This window comes from Brachypodium distachyon, chromosome 4 (assembly GCF_000005505.3).
Source record: "Brachypodium distachyon strain Bd21 chromosome 4, Brachypodium_distachyon_v3.0, whole genome shotgun sequence".
Classification (NCBI taxonomy): domain Eukaryota; kingdom Viridiplantae; phylum Streptophyta; class Magnoliopsida; order Poales; family Poaceae; genus Brachypodium; species Brachypodium distachyon.
The window spans coordinates 40029062-40049603 of NC_016134.3; the positions used below are offsets into that span (position 1 = coordinate 40029062).

At 43.6% G+C, this 20542-nt stretch overlaps 1 protein-coding gene and 1 pseudogene across 1 annotated transcript; one reads left to right on the forward strand and one right to left on the reverse strand.

Annotated features, from left to right (window-relative positions):
- Positions 1–7018: 7018 nt before the first annotated feature.
- LOC100843593 (uncharacterized protein At4g15970) lies at positions 7019–9009 on the reverse strand. The gene is made up of 3 exons (XM_024454981.1): positions 8835–9009; positions 7774–8157; positions 7019–7682 (listed from the first exon to the last, which is right to left on the reverse strand). The coding sequence occupies exons 1-3, from the start codon at positions 8988–8990 to the stop codon at positions 7233–7235; spliced, it is 990 nt and encodes a 329-aa protein (XP_024310749.1). The 5' UTR covers positions 8991–9009; the 3' UTR covers positions 7019–7232.
- A 3895-nt stretch (positions 9010–12904) lies between these two features.
- On the forward strand, positions 12905–19543 carry LOC100843903 (annotated as a pseudogene).
- The last annotated feature ends 999 nt before the right edge of the window (positions 19544–20542 follow it).

The following is a 20542-nucleotide window of genomic DNA, read 5'->3' on the forward strand; positions in this document are numbered from 1 at the left end:
TTTCTAATTTTATTTGCTATGTGTCATGTTCTATGTGTCTTTGTAATGATTTCAGTCGATTGATTTGGTTGTCTGAAGCAACGATTTGGCCAAAGTATATAACTAATTTGTATCCAACTTTCAATGGGGGCTAAATTTCTATGGCCAATGCGAGGATGCTGTCATGAGGGGGGCTCAATTTCAATGGCCAAAGTATATAACTAATTTGTATCTAAATGCACCATTTACACTTTGATATGGAAGTATATTCAGTACTTGAACACATGGAGAAACTGTCTCACCCTTATCATCTTATCGATCTGTAGTAAAGCCCAAGGCCGTGGTGTTGGTACTACTAAATTTCAGAGATTTGTTGTGATGATTACCTATACTACTTTCACCACGACCAGGGCTACAACCCAGGGTGCCTTGGGCGTAGATCCGCCCCTGCACATGCTGCTGCATTCTTAACCTTGTTTTGCACTGATAAAAATATTAAAATGATAATGTATTGATGTTCTTGTATGTATTTTGAAGGAACAATTGTGTGAAGCATGCTGTTCAGAAGTAAATGTTCTGAAAGCTTTGTGTTTCTAAGGCTTGCCGTTCAGAGGTATGTATAATATAGATACGACTAAGTGCAGTACTAATTATAGCATTATTTTGCTTTGTCTAATTAATTTGTACATCGATTCTTTTTAGAGAAATACAAGTTTTTGCTAGCCAGATTGAAGGAATAAAGAACAAACTGATCTTCTGTGCTACTGAAGCGACCGCCCCCGTACATAGGTTCGATCTCTGTGCTTTAAGTGCTAGTCCCTGGATCGACTCACTAGCACACACAGTTTCAAGATGTAATATCATAGAACAAAAGTCTCAAGTATTAGAACGTGTCATCCAGAATTTAAGAGTACTTACAAACTCGCATAACCCTATGGGTTAGCTGGAAATAGAACAATTGTTCAACAGCGAAAAGCGAAAGATACAAGGGCTACATCAACACCATGGTGAGAGCGTGTTGGAATGTAGGCCCGTAACCCAAAGACCAAAACGTACCCTTACTCGTCGGCGGCTTCCTGCATCATTAAACGATGCAGCCACCAGGGTCAATACATTGAATATATTGGCAAGATCACTAGGAGTTATATCAAAACCTATCAAGTATATACATAATCTGGCAAGGTGGGGTTCAGGCTATTTGCATAAAAGCTTAATTGTTTAATCCTATCTTTTAATCAAATAATTTTAACACTATTGGACATGGGGTAGACACACCCATGCTCCTATTAAACTAAAGACATTGAGTAGACACATCAATGCTCCTAAACCCAAGTTCAAACCATTCATTTTATTAAGAAATTAGAATGAGTGAGACTTTCCTTACAGCTCCACTATCAAGTTGCTCATATTTGTCCATAACCGGGGACACGGCTAAGTACTTAGTTTTGACGCTCTCGAGAGTTTGTACACATTCCCCACAAGAAACCGACGGGTTAATCCCTTGCTGTCCTCAGGGTAGAGTAGCAACGACGTCGATTACGAGATTTTCAGAAGTAATTCCCTAAATCACGAGAGAATCACGCTCCTCCTACACAGGCTACCTCAGTAGAACTCCTCGGGTCTAGGTTCATACAACATACTCTATTCTCGCCAGAGCCCATTTTGCACCGTGGTTGTACTAGAAGCTACTAAATAGAAAACTAGTTCAGTCTCGGCTACCCCAGGTGGCATTCCACATTTGCGACGCAGGCGCTCCCATAGACCTGGAGAGACGACTCATAGAAATGGACCCATAGAAATGGATCTGACGCCGCATAACATCAAAATCCTCAAAGCCGTCCACCCAGGATGGTTCATTAAATTAATTGTTTTGCCTTACTCTAATAAAACATCTCATTTCGCCATAGACATAACAATTTCCCCCACGATAGTACCATAGCCTAGCATTCAACTACAATCGATGGCAATTTGGTAGCAAGGTATTGGCAAGGGCAAAACTATATTACCTGAGATTTATAGCTAGCATAGAGGTACAAGTAATATTCCTAATGCAACTAATAAAACAACTAGTGCATAGTAAAAATATTTGGAAAGTGATCAAAGTGAACTGCCTTGTCCAAGGTTGTGGTAGTTCTCGCACTCTTCGCAACAACAAGGTTCACAATCCACACAATCTAAAATAAAAGAATACACACACATAAACATGATATTCAAAACAAAAACATGCCATGATGCAAAAGTCATGATGATGCACATTTAGATTGGTTCTAAACTTAACAAGTTTAATTTCTGTTTTAAAGAGCTTTACAAAAAGTCTGGACAGATTATAACTAATAAAGAGGTAATTACTTGGTGTGAAACAAAGATGAGCTTTAATTAAAAGCTTATTAGATTTTTGTAAAGCATGGGGCAAGATTAAATTTGTGTGGCAATATTATTTACAAAATAATTTCCCCTCTGGCCTAGTGGACAGAGAATATACCCAAAACATTTTTCAACATGCTAACATGTTCAAAACTAGTTTGAAACAATTCATATGAATTTTAAACCCTAATTAAGCATTCTGCAATTTGCTTCTGTAAAAGTTGTTCAAAGTCAAAATTAAACTATGCCAAAAGATTCTACACATTGTGAGGATTCCAGAAAGGTGCAGAACTTCAAATTTGGTCAAATGGTTTAATAATATGATGATTTGAAGTTTCAGGGGCTTTTCTTCAAAACTGCTAATTATTTCGGCCGGGAATTAAGTTTTAATTTTATAAGGCGACACGTGGCGCTATCCTACTGGTCGGTACCGGTTCAGGATTGGAATAAAAGGCAGCCGTCAGATCCACATAAAATGGATGGCCCAGATCCACGGATAGCCCTTCACTTAAGTGTTCTAATCTCAACCGTGGAAAGGAGATCGGACGGTCGGGGAGCATCTGCCTTACCTCCGGCAGCGGCGCTAGGGTTCCGGCGACGGCGGCGGTGCGGGAAACAGGGGCATGGGCGTTCCGGTGATCCTCGGAGCTCGGGAGTCGGCAGTGAAGGTGCGGCTCCGCGAGACGAACTCGAAGGCGGCGGCGGTTTTCCTCGAGGGCGACGGGAACGACGCCTAGGACGACGGGAAGAGGCGGCGCCGGCGATGAGCTTCGGGCGGGTCGGGTCTTGGCGCTACGGGGCACAACAAAAGAAAAAGAGCGCGTCACGAGGTGCGCAATGAAGAGAGGAGAAGGAAGCACCAAAAAGTGGCGGTTAGAGTTCACCGGCTAGTCGGCAGCGACCAAAAAAGACGGCGGTGTCCGAAGCTTCTCCGGCGAGGAATTCGGGCAGCCTGGCAGCGAAATTGAGCGAGAGGAGAGAGGGACTAGACTGCGGGGGTGAGAGGCTTTAAGATGACGCGGTCGGTTGCGGAGATGGGGGTCGTGGGCGAGAGCGACGCGGGTTGAGATCGTGTCCGGCGTGGACGTTGCCTGCGCGTGGTTTTCTGCTCGGCCGTTGAAGGAGGAGGACAATGCTGACAGGTGGGGCCCACCTGTCAGCGGCACAAGCAGCGCGCGCGGGCTGGGCGGCGGCCTGGTGCGGTCGGCGCACTAGGTAGGTGGGCCGGTTCGGCCCATTTGGCCGGGCCGGCCGCTGTTTCCTTTTTTTTCCTTTTCTTTTTCTATTTTCTGTTTTTGAATACAAATTTTGATTCAAAGCTCCAATTCAAACCAAATAAATTGCAACAAAAATTATAAAATCATATTTTCATATGATTCAACTTTTGGGACAAGAATTCCCTCAAAATAAAATATTTTAAAATACTTTTGCCTATAAACTAGCCTTTAGGGCTTTCTAGCTATTAAAATATTTAGTGTTTCAAATCAAATTCAAATGTCAAGGTATGGGGTAGCTTTATAAATGCATTAAACCCCTTTTTATGCCTAAACCCTCATGGGCTAAAGTGCAAACAACCAAATCAAGAAGAAGGCCAGATTCAAATAAAAGTACGTTTGTTAATGAGTTTCCTGACTTAAACTTTAGGGTTTTTTTTAAATGTGATTAAATGCAAAGGTGACATGATGCTATGAAATGCAATGCATATGAAAGGTTTTGAAATTTGGGATGTTACAGCTACAAAGCAGTCAAGTAAGCATTCCATGTCTTCTGAACAATTCCATGACTAAATGTACAATGGTTGGGATGAAAGCTGAAAGCAGGAATGTTTCTGCTGCGGCAGAAAAACAGGCTGCAGGTGCTTGAGGCAGCTCGAGGAGGAAGAAGAAGAGGAGGAGCGGCTAGCTGCTCCAACATAGTCATTACGCTGTCCAAATTTTGTATCTAAACAAAAGGTATTTCTATGTTTCAGTTCCAGTTTTGTATCTTTTTAGGGAAATCTGTCTCCAATAACTCAATTGGCATACAATTCCAATTTTTCTTTGATTGGTGCTCTAGATTGGCTGATTGTGAGTTGGTTGATTGTCTATCACTTGTTTCTAGCTACAAATTAAGTTGGTTGATTGTCTAGCACTCTGGCAACCTCGTCTTTGTCAAGTTCTTTCGGTAGGCTCAGTGGTATACATGCATGCTTATCCTCCCTCTGTCCCTATTGGCTGTGGTCATGGACAGGTTTGCTAATTGGACATATGTGCTTTGCTGGTTGTTCCTTTTTCTCCCCAAAAATACTAGAATCTAGTTGTCATATAATCTGATGCCTTCTTCTAGATCTGCACTCTTGAGTTTTGTTTGTCAATACACTGATCGACACACTGTCCTGTGCTTTCTTCTCACAATAGAGAAATACTATTAGCTTTCTTAGGATGTCATATTAACTGTGTGTACAGCTCGAGAGATTGCAGCCCTTTTAGCATAATTACTCCAATGCATGTAAACGTAAGTTTAGTACGAGCATGCTTGAATATATTGATTATACCACATAATTACTCTAATGCATCCAAACATCTAAACAGAGTACATGTAGTGTTGCTTTTAAGTTAAAGGTATATACTGACTCGATTTCTAATGAGATGTTAATTACTACCATTGTATATATTGATGCTACCACATGATTGTTGTGTTATTTTCAAGAGCACAATGCCAGCTCAAATTTTTCTGCCGACGAGCCTGCGCATGCTGCAGATCAAGATGCGTTTGGAGGTTTCTTCAATGAGATTGCAACAGGCACAATTACTTTCTCATCGCTGCTCATGAGTAGGCAAATGCCAGCAACTGAATAGGTCTTGCTTATGTAGATTTTTGGAGTAGCAAAATCTAGCTACTTACTGATATGTGACAATAGTTGACATAGCGTGTCATATTTTTTTGGCCATAGCTAAGTCTAGCCATGTATGATCTGTCACGGCTGTAATCATTTGTTGCTTGCTACTGATCAGACATGTTATTTGAATGAAGACTTAGAATGAGTGAATATAATGTGTCTTCTGAAGTTTTTGTTGGTTATTAATTTTGGCTCCATTCGAACATATTTGAATTATGGTCATTTCAAATTCAAATATTGTCAACATGAATTTATGTATGGTCAATATGAATTACATATGGTTCCCTAGAGTGTAGTATAGATCCTGGTGGTAAAGTCCTCTAGGGAAAGATGATGATGTGGCAAATCTGATTCAAATATTGGTCCCACTCCTTTCCCTAGAGCTAAATTGACCCTAGGGATCATAACTTTCCATGTTGGCACATAGCTACCATGTGATTTCTTTACCTAGAGTTTCAGCCACTAGGGAAAGAAATATTCCCCTAGAGTTATACAAATGCCACTAGGAAAAGCCCTCTTTTCCCACCATACTATACCTAGGGTTCTTTCCCTAGTGCGGTTAGTAGGTAAAGCTTTTACCTAAAGTTACCTAACGAGTATGCCTCTCAGCTGTATCCAAGATCTTGATTGGTTTCTCTTCATAAGTGAGATTGCTTTGAATCTTGACTTCTTCAAGTGGAATTGTATCCCTCAGTGGCGTATCGGCCATTTCCGGGTGACATTTCTTCAACTGCGACACGTGGAACACGTCGTGGACGCTTGTCAACACTTCAGGTAATTCCAACTTGTAAGCTACCTCTACTTGGCATGCTAGAACCTTGTAAGGTCCAATGAAGCGTGGTGCTAGTTTTCCTTTAATCCCGAATCTCTTAACTCCGCGTATCGGAGAAACTCTAAGATACGCTCTGTCCCAACCTCATAGGTGACTTCCCTACGCTTGGAATCTGCATAACTTTTCTGCCTGGATTGAGCAATCTTGAGTCTGTCTCGAATCAGCCTGACCTTCTCTTCGGCATCCTTTATCATGTCGGGTCTGAATAAACTACGGTCTCCTACTCCATCCCATAGTAAAGGTGTTCTGCATTTCTTGCCATACATAGCTTCGAAAGGTGCCATGCCAATACTTGATTGAAAACTGTTGTTGTATGAGAACTCTGCATATGGTAAATTCTCATCCCAGCTAGATCCATAGTCCAGAACGCAAGCTCTTAACATATCCTCGAGGATTTGGTTCACTCTTTCAGTTTGTCCATCCGTCTGTGGATGAAACGCTGTGCTAAACTCCAATCTCGTGCCTAGAAACTCGTGCAATTGTTTCCAAAATCTTGAAGTAAATTGAGTACCTCTGTCCGAGACGATCTCTTTAGGAACTCCGTGTAGGCACACAATCCTAGATATATAGCGTTTGGCCAACTGAGCACTTGTATAAGTGGTCTTCACAAGTATGAAATGGGCAACCTTAGTCAAACGGTCAACTACAACCCATATTGAATCATAACCAGATTTTGTCTTCGGCAAGCCGGTGATGAAGTCCATGCCTACTTTATCCCATTGCCAGTCTGGCACTGGCAACGGTCGTAGTAATCCAGTTGGTTTCTTATGTTCAGCTTTGACTTTGCTACATACATCACACAGAGCAATGTACTCAGCGATATCTCGTTTCAATCCTGTTCACCAAATTTTTTCTTTCAAATCCATGTACATCTTTGTGTTCCCGGGGTGAATCGAGTACGGTGAATCGTGAGCCTCTTGAAGTATTAGCTTTCTGGTCTCGGGGTTCTGTGGTACACAAATACGTTTCTTAAACCATATGGTACCTTGGTTATCCTCAATGAATCCTTTCGCCTTTTCGGCAATCATATCATCCTTTATCTCTCTGATTTCTGAGTCGTGACGTTTGAGTTACAGCACGTCTCCTGTATAGATCAGATGCTATACGTACATAACTCATGTAAACTGTAGTGGATTACCAATTCATCAATGTTTAATTAGCTGTAGTTGCATTAAATAATTATTTATTCTTTGGCCGGTCCCGTGCGTCCTTGAACTGCTTCCACTCGTCCATGACGCCCTGGAGCTTCTCCAGCTTCCACTTGAGCCCCTTGACGCAGTTGCCGTGGAACGTGCAGAGCTGCCGGAAGTCCTTCTTGGGCTCGCAGAAGCCGCCGAAGTGCGCCGTGTCCACGAAGTGCACCGCGGCGCCGACCCGCGTCGACAGCTCGTGCTTCACCTTCTCGAACACGTCCTGCTCGTTCTGGCCCGGGTACGCCTTCCTCGCCTCGTGCCACACTTTGAAGAAGGCGAGCGTCCTCGTGTTCGACCTCGCCGACACGAACCCGCCGTTGGTCTGTTTCCACACGTCGTACGGGTCGTCGCCGCCGAACCTGTCGGCCGATATGGCGATGTCGGCGCCCACCGGGATGCGCAGCAGCGGGTTCCGGAACCACACGATGTCCACATCCTGATGAAGACGTACAAATCAAAAAGTTCAATTAATTTCAGCTTTAAAAAGATTTGTTTTGGATTAGTTGGCATCGGCGGGTGGTGTTCACCGTGAATACGAAGGAGAAGCCGAGCTCCAGGACGTGGTTCTGGAACCTGTTTCTGGCCCACATCATCTCCAGGTAGTCCCCGGACATGAACTCCTGCTCCTTGGTGAGGTTCATGCCGCCGCCGGCGTCGAACGAGTAGCACAGCGGGTGCACGCGCTGGCACTGCTCGAACGCCTTGCCGTCCACGGTGACGATGACGAGGTGCTTCAGCAGGCGCTCCGTCTTGTCCCCGACGCGGAAGCTCTCGAGGAAGAGGTCGAGGAGCGAGCCGGGCGCCGTCCATGCTTCGTTGGTGAAGGTCATTATGATGGTGTTGTCCTCCATGGCTGCCTTCCTCAGCAGCTCGGCAAGGTCGTCGTCGTCGTCTTTGCGTGCAGCCGTCGCCTGCAACTCAAGCACGCATCGGTTCACACAAGCAAGCCTTACACCGAATGTTGTGATTGGGGATTTGTTTTAGCGACGGACTGTGTGTCTTTGTTTATTAGGACCGCCGGATAGGACTACGAGGATTTGTTAGCCTCCATGCCGACTGCAAATTGCGTAAACATTTATCTAGACGTTCACCATATCGATAAAGAAATTGCGAAGCTTCCAAAGTTTTTGAAAATTTAAGCATGCACCTCATGCTATAACATACTCCGTATGAACCTATAAAATTAATCCTCTTTCAGGCTTTTTTTTTCTATGCATGAACCTATAAAGTAACAGAGGTAGTAGATAGGAAAAGTCCTCAGAAAATAAGTGTCTGAGATTAAATAAAATTTCAGGCAACTCAACAAAACGAAAATGGACAACCTCTTTCTAAAATTTCTTTCAAAGCCATGGGCCCTAACATTTGGTGAAAATAAATAATTTTTTTGACTTGAATTAAAACAAAACCTAGTCGTGAGGCTAGTCGATCGGGCAGCTGAGAATTAAGGAATCCTTCTATTTTGCAAACATGCATAAACCTCTCCGCGCTCTGGAAAAACACGAAAAGGCCACATATAGGCCATCCCTGTAAAATGAACCAAACAGTTTAAAAGCACTGGAAGTCTGGAACCCCACGTAATTAAACGTACCATGCCGGGACTTCTTATCCCAGGATGTGCTTGGGTCCAGTTGCGCGTGGCCTCGACGTCGCACGGGCACGACGAATGCGAGAACAGCAGCACGCCGGAGGCCGCGACGAGCGCCGCTGCCAGGACGAAACGCAGCAAATTGCTCAAGGTGAACATGACTGAACCGCGCGCGATCGATGGAACTCCCCTGCGGTGTCCCAACACCCAGTGCTGAGATATATATGAGACTCCGGCCCACGGTGAATAACCAGCTGATCCGATTCTGACGCGCAACTCGCAGTTTTCTTTACTGATGCCAGCAAGCGAAAGATGAAATTTAAGAGATTGTGTGCAAGTTACACTAAGGGCATTCATGCATGCAGCTATATGGAGTATAGCTAGCTTGGATAAAGTATAATGACCCGGTCAGACATGCATGCTCTGGCTAGCTACTTGGGCACGCAAAGGAGAGTCTAGTCTAGCACACTTAAAAACTTGCGATTGCTTAGTTACCGTTTTGCCATTCGAATTTGTACCCAGCGACCGCGTGCTATCTAGCATCGAGCAATTTGCTCAAGGTGAACATGGCGAACCGATCGATCGATCGAATTAATCCCTGCACTGTCTCACAGCAAAGCAATCGCAACACCGCGTGCAGATATATATGAGACGCCGGCAGGGCAGGGACGAAGGCAGGAATTCAACACGTGGGAAGCCATTTGGGGTTAGGAGCGGGAGGGGGCAGAATTAGAGAGACGATCTATTTTCAATGGATTTTTATTGAGTTGATCAGTACATATTAAGTAAAATCAAATTTATTAGGGGCAACTTGCAATTTTCTTTACTGATGCCAGCAAGCGAAAGATGAAATTTTAAGAGATCGTGTGTGTATGCAGCGGCGGAGCCAGAAATCCATCAAACCCTAGGCCAACACGAAAATTACCAAGTTAAGACCCATGACAAATCACTAAAATTAAAGAAAAACATTCGACGCCCAAGGCCGCCGCCCTGAACTGCCTGGTCCTGTCTCCGCCTCTGGCTATATGGGTGTATAGGCTAGCTCTAGCTTAGGATAAAATACATTAATGAACCGGTCAGACATGCATGCTGGCTAGCTACTTGGGCACGGAAAGCAGAATTTAGCAACTTGCAATTGCTTAATTCAACCGTTTGAACTTTACTACACTCGCAAAGGAGACAAGTGGAAGGATGAAACCGATAAGTCATATAATCGGTTTAAGCATACAACCGATTTTCGAATTTAATACTACAACCGATCGATAAGCATATGGGAGCAAAGGAACGTCATCTTTGTTTTTGGTATGCAGGAGTCATTTTCATCCTCTCTTTTTTCTCAGAGAATTTTATATTTGCCACTCAAAATTTGACCATATGATCAAATGCCACTTAAAATTTGGCTGTTCCAAATATGTCATTCAAATTTTGCACGGGTAACAAATATGCCACTACCGTTAGTTGACCGTTAAGTAAGAGATGAAAAGACAATTTTGCTGCCAGACATTATGTTGATTTTTCTTTTACAACAAAGTACTCATTTTAGAGAACTTATGATTCCAGTTTTATAAGATGCTAGTAACATGACATTTTGAAGTAAGTTTCAGCCATAATGATTTTGGCATGAAAAAAATAAAAATTTCAGCAACGCTTTCCTTGATTTTACTTAACGCCTATATAAGGCGGTAAAACAATTTTTGCGAACATTAACGCAAGTACTGCATGCCCCCGCATGTTAACTGCCGCATGTCGTGGTCTGGAATCGCATTTCAGCATACGTGCTCACAAGCATTTGAACAACGTAATGTTCAAAAGATAATAGTCCAGTGTCCAAGGGTATTTCGGCCAATCTGAAAAAATTGACAATTGACTTACCGGTCAACTAACGGTAGTGGCATATTTGTACTCCATGCAAAATTTAAGTGGCATATTTGGATATGTAAATTCTGAGTGGCATTTGAACATATGGACAATTTTCAGTGGCAAATATGGAATTTTTTCCTTTCTTTTTGTATGGAAGGCATGTTTCGGACTGTTTTTTTTTCGTTTTCTTTTTTTGCATGCGGCAGCAGGCCGGGTCGCAGTACAAGGCGTCGCAGCGTGCTCAGAAAAACAAATCGGCACACAACTTTGCCCTTGCAGTTTCTCAAAAATTCTTTATGTCTCAGTCGTTTTTCTGACCGTCTAATCCTGTCGTGTCGTCAGGATTCGTACTGAGTCACACTGTTTGTTTCGTTTGTTTGGAATTGAAGCGATATTGCGAGCGTCTCCCATCTGGGCTTTTTTGTGCTGACCCATGAGTTTGGTTAGTCTGTATTTCCTTAGGTGGGTTTTCAGTTTGTTAGCCCGTTTCCGTAACTACCAAAGTTTGTTGGGATTTTTTGTTGAGCAATATGTAAAAGAGTAGGCTGTCCATTTTGGTTCCTCTTAACAACAAAAAAAAAAAGCTGTCCATTTCGGTTCACAGCTACATAACCGTTGTTTGTTTATCATACATTGGGCTATGAATTGTTTTGTCTTTATTTCTCTTGGTGGTGAGCACCGCTCAGCTCAATGCATTTTTTTGGTATAAGAAAAGAAAAGTTGAGAAGCCCATGAGGCAGCCTAGCTCAGTCCATTCCGATTTCCTTCCAAACAAAATTGTTTGCCACATAAAATTGACCTACTTAACTCGACACGACGACCCGGAAGATGGCCAGCTAGCTAGCTCTAGCCTGGTGGTAGTAGCGAACTTGCGGCGTGGAAATGGGCAGCTTTGCGATCGATCCATACGGAACATCATACTACTCCGACTGGAGTATTTTGTTCACGTATATAGTTGACCTTCTTGGATCCTGTGCTGGTCAATGCCACCCTTCACCGCGCGCAAGAGAGGAAATATTTGCAGTAGTTGGGCGTCTGACTAGCCTTTTATTTTGATAAGTTTAGACGTGGCCAACAATTAATTTAGCTCTTGTCCATATACGCATGCATATGAAACACGAAGTTGTGCACAGGCATACGGTGAGTTTTAGTCACCTGCTTGCAAGGAGGCTTCGAATGCAAGTCGAAGGTAAATATTCTCATTGAACCGTCCACAAAGGTTGATCTTTTCACGGTTTCACCTGTCCTACTCAACCTTTCTCCTCTCGTACATCTTCTCCTTATTACAACCGCGAAACCAATGCAAGATGAACAAAAGATCGCAGCCAGAGACACTCAGACACACAGGACGTAGTTTTTCCTGATGATGAAACACTAACATGCATCTACGATTACCTTCTTGATTAGTGAACAGCGAGGATGAAACTAGCCCCGGTTCTGACGGTGTTATCCGCCGCGGCGATTGGATTCTTCATCGGCATTTCTTTTCCGATAGAGATCACCCAAGGGGCGCGCGCGCGCGCGCGTCTCTCTCTATATATATATATATGTATGTGTGTGTGTGTGTGTAATTTCGTACTGTATATATTTTCATTGTCTATTACACAGGTCAATTTTAATTTGAGCTAATAAACTTCATTACAATTGCGGAACAACGCATGCATGCAGCTACGTCCCGGCGTGTTCCCTTGCATTGGCGGCAGTACGGCAAACTCGAGCTCCAGTGACTACAGCATATTAGGCAGACTCTGGGCGCCATTCACGAACAACTCTCTGAGTTCCATCAGCTCAAACGGTACTACGGAGGTACGTGGGCACGTGCCACCCGGAAATTCTAAATAAATCGCACTTTCAGAGGTGGTACCTATAAATTCTGAACTTCTGAATGTCCAAATGCTCGCTGGTGCAAAACTGGATATCAACGAGTCTTTCTAAATTAAAAGAAAGCCCCTAACGAGAAAACAAACCCTTGTTTAATTTCCTCGAGAATACGTGAGATCCTTGTCATCTTTTTTTAGGAAACTTTTTTTTTTTGAAAGGGAGCGAGAGGATTGTCATCCTCACTACATTAATGGTTGTGTGCATTGATCTATGCAGAGACCGGGAGTGTTTTCTTTTTCGAAAAAAAAACAATCCTCACTACATGAATAAATTTGAAAATTCATAGCTCATACGTGCAAGTATGCAACGATTAAGGAATAAAACTGACCAAAATGTGTCTTGTTGTGGCCGGCTGTAGAATCTCGAGGTGCAAGAAAATCTTAAGGGTACGGAGAGGAGGTTACCACGATCTTCACCTGCGCCGGCTGTGGGGAGCCCCAAGCGAGGTATGTCGTGTTTCCCTGATTGTGACGTTAATCTTATTTTTCTTTTAGCAGGGACTTTAATCTTAGTTAATTTACTACTCTACGTACTACTATCTCTCATACTAAATAGTTGATTCAAATTTGCTCAAATATGAATGTATCTATTCTTAAAAAGCGTTTAGATACATGTAATATTTCGACAACAATTTAAGATCGGAGAGACTACCTTTTTTTTCCTATAGTACAATCCCGCGACCTTGTTCCGCTATCATCAAGATAACGAAATAAACAATTCATTACTTCCTTCACTCCAATTTTATGTCGCGTTAGCATAGCACTAGATGATTTTCATCATCCTACGGTGTTTTGATCCGCGAAGGACGAGCCCGCTCGCAAATACCTCCTGGCTCTGGGAGTAGGGCTCGAGCAGAAAGCCAATGTCGACTTAACTGTTCGGAAGGTAATTTATAATTAACAAGTGTTCCCCTTTAGGAACTTTGTGACATCATCATTCATCATGCACAGATCTGGTGGTGGTTATGCATGCAGTTCCTCGCCAGGGATAACTTCGACGTGGCGTTGTTCCACTACGACGGCCACACCACGGAGTGGGACGACGAGTTCGACTGGTCCAAGCGGGCCGTCCACGTCAGCGCCAGGAAGTAGACCAAATGGTGAGCATATGCATCGATCCTTTTTGGAACAAGAGATTTATTGATCGTTCGACTGACACACGGGACGGGAGATCTCTCTGGTGGATATATTCAGGTGCGGCGCTGCTATACGTACGACGATTAAATCGTCGTACGTCTGCGTACGACGCTGTGTGGCGTCCATATCGATCTCCTTCCCGTCTGTTTCCCGTTCCCGTACCAAACTCAGGACGAATTTAAGCACGAGCCCAGGACGAATCTAAGGTACCTTGCGCGCGTGAGGCTAGGATCTGTTCCCCTCCGGACCAACCCTGGCACTCAATCTCTGACCATGATCTGTCCGTGCGGGATTACATTTTCCCCTCCAATTAGAGCTACTGATTGAACGAGAATTTCAGAACATTTTTCAGTCATCAGTTTCGTTCAGTCATATATATATTGAACTAGAGAACATAGTTCAGTGCCATGTAGCATACATGCTAATGTCAGTCATATAAAACCACGGTTACATTAATAAAAATAAAATTAGCATCCAGTGCTATCAATCAGGCTGTCCAATTCATTTAGAAGTACTTTGGAGCATGCATTCTCTCAGTCGTTCAGGGTAGCAGATAGCAGATCCAATACATCTTTCTTTCCCTTAAAAAATTAAATGACATAATTAGCCATCAATAAAACCTTTCTGTCAACTATAAATAACTAATAGCATAAGTGTAGCACCTGGAGAATATCAATGTAAGAATTGATCTGAATTGGTGTAGCAGGTTCATTTGTTTGGAGTACCTGAAACAAGCACAAGCAGCAATGCTTGAGTATCGCATATATTAGTATAGTAATGTATAATTGCAACTGCTCAAATCAAAATGCCTGAAACTCATTTGGAAAGAAACAAGCACTTTGAGCCTCATATCCTTCACAGAGAGTATTTCCCTAAAGAAAAAGGTTTGTTCATAAAATGAAATGTGCTAAAACAATTTAGTTGCTACATCTGAATGAAATATCACCTTTGTCTGCTGTGAACTCCCGAGATTATTGTCTTTCCCATTTTTAGATTTCTTGCTGCACTTTTGCTATAAGGTAGTTCTTCACTTTAGCATGTTATAACAGCAAGAAATAATATAACAATTTTTTTTAAACTTTTCGGTCCCCGCTGCTTCTTCGCTCTCAATCGTTTGACCACTTGATCTACTTTAGATTCCTTTCTCTTTGAACGAGGGCGACCTACCCTGCGAGCAGGGATTGGGCTGAGTACGATTTTTTCCTTGTTTGACATTGTTTCTTCATGCTTCTTAGTTTGATCCTCCTCCTGTACTTCCTGGCTAGCACGGTGTGCATCAATCTTTATTTGCAACTGACCAAGACCATCCATCACCAATGCATACAATGCATCCGACTCTGCCCCATTCTCCGCCACTTCACGGGAACGCTTGCACAGATTATCATAGCGTTGCACAAGTGGTGTATTCAGCATATCATCATAGGAGCATTTAATAAATGTGTGTTTGCGCTTAAAATCCTTTCGCCATCGCTGCAATATATACCTAGAAGGTACTTCTGTGATCTCCATGAGAGCAAGAACAGAAAGGATGTGGCTACACAAGATGCCTCGAAATTCAAAAAGCCTACAACCACACTGCACATCACATTCCCCTTGGTCGAACAAGACAGCGAACTCTGAAATAATCCTTTTGTCTTTAATCTCACCATCCTCTCCTTCAAAAAAAATCTTGCGGTCCTCTCTGACTCTAAATGTAAAAAGTGACCCTTCTTTGTTCACTTGGGTTGGATAGCAATAGATTTTACCTCTCAATTGCTCTTGAAACTCTTTAAATTTTGCATTGGTATATGTTTCCTGAAATTGCCTCTCGAAGTCGTAGTGAGTAATGCATGGAATGACCTCTTGGAACGACTTAGAATCAGCCTTGTTTTCTTTCTCCACCTTGTCCCTTAGTGCATTCTCATACTGCTCCACAAATTGCTTCAGAGTTGTTCTAGCATTGACATAGCCATCGAAGAAAGCATTCACACTCTCACTCCTTTGTGTTGAAGACATTCCTGCCCAAAAAGTATCTTTTACATACGCCGGTACCCATCGATATTTATTGCTGTATAAACCAGCAAGCCATTCATTGTCCTAAAGCTCATATTTCTTGATCATCTTCAGCCAAGCTTCATCAAAATCATGCTTGGTCAAGGAATCATATACCGCATTTGACATCGTATATTTAATGTTCTCATACTTTTCATACCCACTAAGCTTTTCAGGAATCTTTTTCATGATATGCCATATACACCATCTATGACGAGCTTGAGGGAAAACTTCTTCAATAGCATTCTGCATTGCTTTGCACTGGTATGTGATTATAGCATTAGGTGCTTTGTTTGACATACAACATAACCAAGATTTAAATAACCAAACAAAAGTCTTAGTGTCTTCATTAGACAAAAGACCACAACCTAATAGAACTGATTCTCCATGATGATTTACGCCAACAAAAGGAGCAAACGGCATGCTATATTTGTTTGTCAAGTATGTGGTGTAAAATGTGATGACATCCCAATAAGATTCATATGTAGTCCTGCTTCTTGCATCTGCCCAAAAGACATTTCTCAGTCATCCATTCTCAGCGACATCCATAACATGGAAAAAGTCTGGATCTTTTGACTGTATACGGAGAAAATATTGATAAACAGCATGTGCATCTCCGGCACCAAGCTTCAGCCTTCTCTTCTCTTGCAAATAGTTCTTGCACTCCTTTTCACCAAATTCGAGTTGTTCATAGCCGCCAGCTTCCATAACAAGAGAACCAAAATTCTTATTCATACGGATTCCTGCTTGATCATTCAGTTCTAGCATTCTCTTGGCATGCAAGTCCAGTTTCTTATGACACCTTAGAAATCTGGATTTGCTTGGACTTGTAGGATGATTGTGGTCAAGCGTAACCGAAGTAATGCAGAACTTTTCTCCACGACGAGCAAACTTAACCTTTGCTGGACATTGCATCCTTGTCGATGGATTAGGATTAAACGAGTTTTTTGATGAGTACTGAGCCTTACCTTGTCTACTACAAGCAAGAGTAAAATAATTAAGCTTTCTATCATCACCGTGTCTAGCAGTTCTTCTTACTACACCAAAGTCCTTTGTTTTGGCATAACCTTTGTAGAACCTAATGGCATCATCCTCGCTATCGAACATAATCCCCTTCTTAGGTTGGTCATCCAAAGAATCCCCAATCTCTTCCAGGATAAAAGCATCTTCATCATCTTCGTGAAATACTCCATTATGTTGATCTGCTACTTCATCCGAAGGCAAATTTGACTCCATAACCTACCTAAATTTGCCAATAAAAAGATCAAAGATGCTGCTAGCCGAATCCTATAAAAGTATGAACTTTTATAGATTGGATCAAAATAATGCAAAAGAAATCAGGGTATCTGTTAGGACACAAACATACCTCGTTTTGTTTGATCTTTCGATCTGACTTCTCTGTAGTGCTGCAGATTATGCCTTAGTTAGATTGATATGCAGATCAGCAAGAGATGGATTGTGAAGATGGACCACCATGTTTTGGAGGAAAGAGGAGGAGGCGTGAAAGTTGTGGATGGGAGAGGAGTCGTGGAGAAATTTCTGTTCGGCTTCTGATGCCGATTTTAGTGGGGGCAGAGAGGCCGTTTGGGCTTTGGATGTGGGCTGGGCCTCGGCATGGTAAGCCTAGCAGCGCACGAAGCCGACGTCGTACAGGTATCGGAGAAAAATCGTCGTACGTGAAGCAATTTCGATTCAGGTGGTTCGCGAAGAGTACGTGTGGTGGCGGCGTATGAGTACGTGTTCGTGTAGGACGAGTACCTCAGGGTGGAGACCTTCGACCCGGAAGAGTACATCCGGATCGCCATTCGCCAAGAAGCACGGGCTGGAGATCTCGCAGCCGGGGCTGGACCCGGACCCAACCAGAGGGACCAGGACGTACGACGTCAACTTGAGACGGAACGGCAGCGAGATGCCAAGTACGTACTACTAGTATACTAGTATGCACGATAATAATTTTTAAATACAATGTCTTAAATCTCGGTTGACGTATCAAAACTGTTGATTAAGACTTGAGGATCATTCTTATATCCTCATCGATCTCCTAAGTACTGTCGTTGGATTTAGATCTGACGGCAAAATACTTCGACTGATTTAACTAAAATCAAGCGATTTCGCACTAGCCACCGACCAAAAAATAAACTTGGTGGGTGATTTTGGCATGCACAGAAAGGATGTCCGCTGCCGCGAAGCGAACTGGGGGCCATCGTGCAGCGGGTAAACCTACTCTCCCTTTTCATCCACCAGGTCGTTCCTGTATGTGAAGATGTGAAGGCACTGAATTATAAGACTGCAATTCATGCAGGTTCGTGGAGGTGATGGCGCCGGTCTTCTCCAGGGAAGCCTGGAGATGCGTCTGGCATTTGATCCAGGTATTGAAATAGAATTGACTAGTAGTACTCCCTAATATCCAAATGCTTAGGCGCATCGACCATCGACCACAGCATTATCTGACTGAAAATCTATTACAGAATGACCTAGACCATGCATGGGGTCTCGACTTCAACTTCCGAAGATGCGTAGACGTAAGTTTGCCTTTCACAGAATAATGCACAAGCACTACACTTAAAAAATTGTCTGTCCATGACAGATACATGATCAATCTGAAATTTCACAGGATCCTAAAGAACAGATGGATATCGTCGACGCGCAGTACATAGCACATCATGCTGTTAAGACGCTTTTTGGCCAGGTAATCAACAAGTGTGCCGATCCGTTTCTTCCCACACCTTATTGAGAAGTTTGCAAATGAGCTTCTAGCGTAAGCTAGAAGTTCTAGCAGCACTCCTTTTATCCTAGGTTCAACTCCCATTGTGAACGAATTTCATGCCTGATGGTTAAAAAAGTCCACTTGTCTGTAACGTGTCTTCTGCTTCAACATATACCACGGTGGGCCTAGTTTTCTTTTATTGAAAAGCTTCACTTAATGGGAATTTTTCTTTCTCTTGGCAGGGTAATGAAGAAAAGCAAGCTAACAGTGATATCGTATGTATTGTTTTTCTCAACAAATTATTAGTATTTGAATTGTAGTACTCCGTACTAACTCGATCAAGTTTGTTCGTGCTTGATCTCAGTATCTCACATATCATATACTCCCTCTGTCTCGTATAATGTATCTATACCCAAAAAAACGTTTAGATACATGTAATATTTCGTCACTTAGCATGGGCCGGACGGAGTATATATATTAGTTCAAAGAGAGGAAACACATAAACTGAAGCTAATAATGTTGTGTGTCGGTGCCCTTCTCTAGGTGAGTGCCCGGCAACGGGATGAGATGCGCATCTTCGGTGACAGACTTGCCAGCGCCGACGAAAAAGAGCGCGCCAACTCTAATTCCCTTCAGAAATCAGCAGATGATCATCATCCCTAAACTACAAGATATGGAGTAAGGTGATAACAAAAGAAAAGGTTGCGGACTTTAAATGAAGATCCTGGTCCGTGGGAGAAGCATGAGATGGTTTAGGAGGGTCGTCTGTAACTCTGTATACAACTTTTGTGGCACCGGTCTGTTCTGCAAAAGACTATTTACACTCCGTACTGGATTGGTTCATTCACTGTTCTATTTTCTCTGGACAATGACTTGTGGTTACTTACCATAGCTTAGTGTTAGACGTGCACCTCTACGATCTACCATCATGAATCTCGCCTATTAGTTCTTGCGTACCGGAGCATGCACCAGCGCATAATCAGTCATCGATCAACAATTTGAGCATGTCTCTGTGACTGTGACTGGTAATGTTTAATCAGGTTTTATTTTCTTCTTCAGTGTTAACTGCTTCATTACATGGGACCTCGAGCATGTGATGTATATATCAAGCTATCCTCTGTTAGCATAATCTTGAGTTTGAGTCTAGTTAGGAGCATGTGTGTGTGTGTCACTACTACAAAACGGTCCATATGCAACAGAACATCAGTAACGGGTCAGCACGACCGTTACTGATGAACAACATCAGTGTCGGTCGCGGCCGCGACCGTTACTGATGAACAGAGCGGGGTCTGCCTGTCCCTGCCCAGCCATACATCAGCGGCGGTCGCGTGAGGCGACCACCCCTGATGAACCATCATACCTCGTGAAAAATTTAGGGACTACAACAGGGTTTGCTAACCAAGTAGGGTACAACACTTTCCTGATCGCCCCGGCGTTCTTGAGCTTCTGCACTTCCTGCTGGATGAAGTCCTTGCGTTCTTGTGCTTGCTGGCGAACCTTCTGCTTGACAGGCCGCGCGTCCGGCCGCACCGCCAGCCGATGCTCGATCACCTTCCTAGGGACTCCGGAAAGATCTGACGGCTCCCAAGCGAACACGTCAGAGTTCTCCCGGAGGAAGGCAACGAGGGCGCTTTCCTATTTGTCGCCGAGAGACCTTGGTGCCCTCCTCCTTCAGCTTCGTGCTCTTGCTTACGCGCGGGCTGGAGCTGGAGCTGCCCCCGGCATCCTGCCCGGGAGCGACTCGCGCCTTCTTCTGTGCGGGTTGTTCACCCGCAAGTGGATCCTCGCTCCCGGCAACGTCGTAGTCGCCGGGATCCGTCACTGCGGGGGTCTTCACGACCTCGCCCACGCACCAATCAGAGTCCTTCAGGTCGCACTTGATGGAGAGAACGACGTATGTTGACAGCATCTTCATCACGCCGTAAGCGCAATGCGTTGCCGCAATGAACTTGATCAGCGCTGGCCGACCAATGATCCCGTTGTACGGCAACGGGGTGTGAGCCACATCGAAAATGATGTGCTCAGTCCGGAACGCTTCCCGGGAACCGAAGGTCACTGGGAGCGTGATTCGCCCCATGGGCTGCACCACTCCGGGA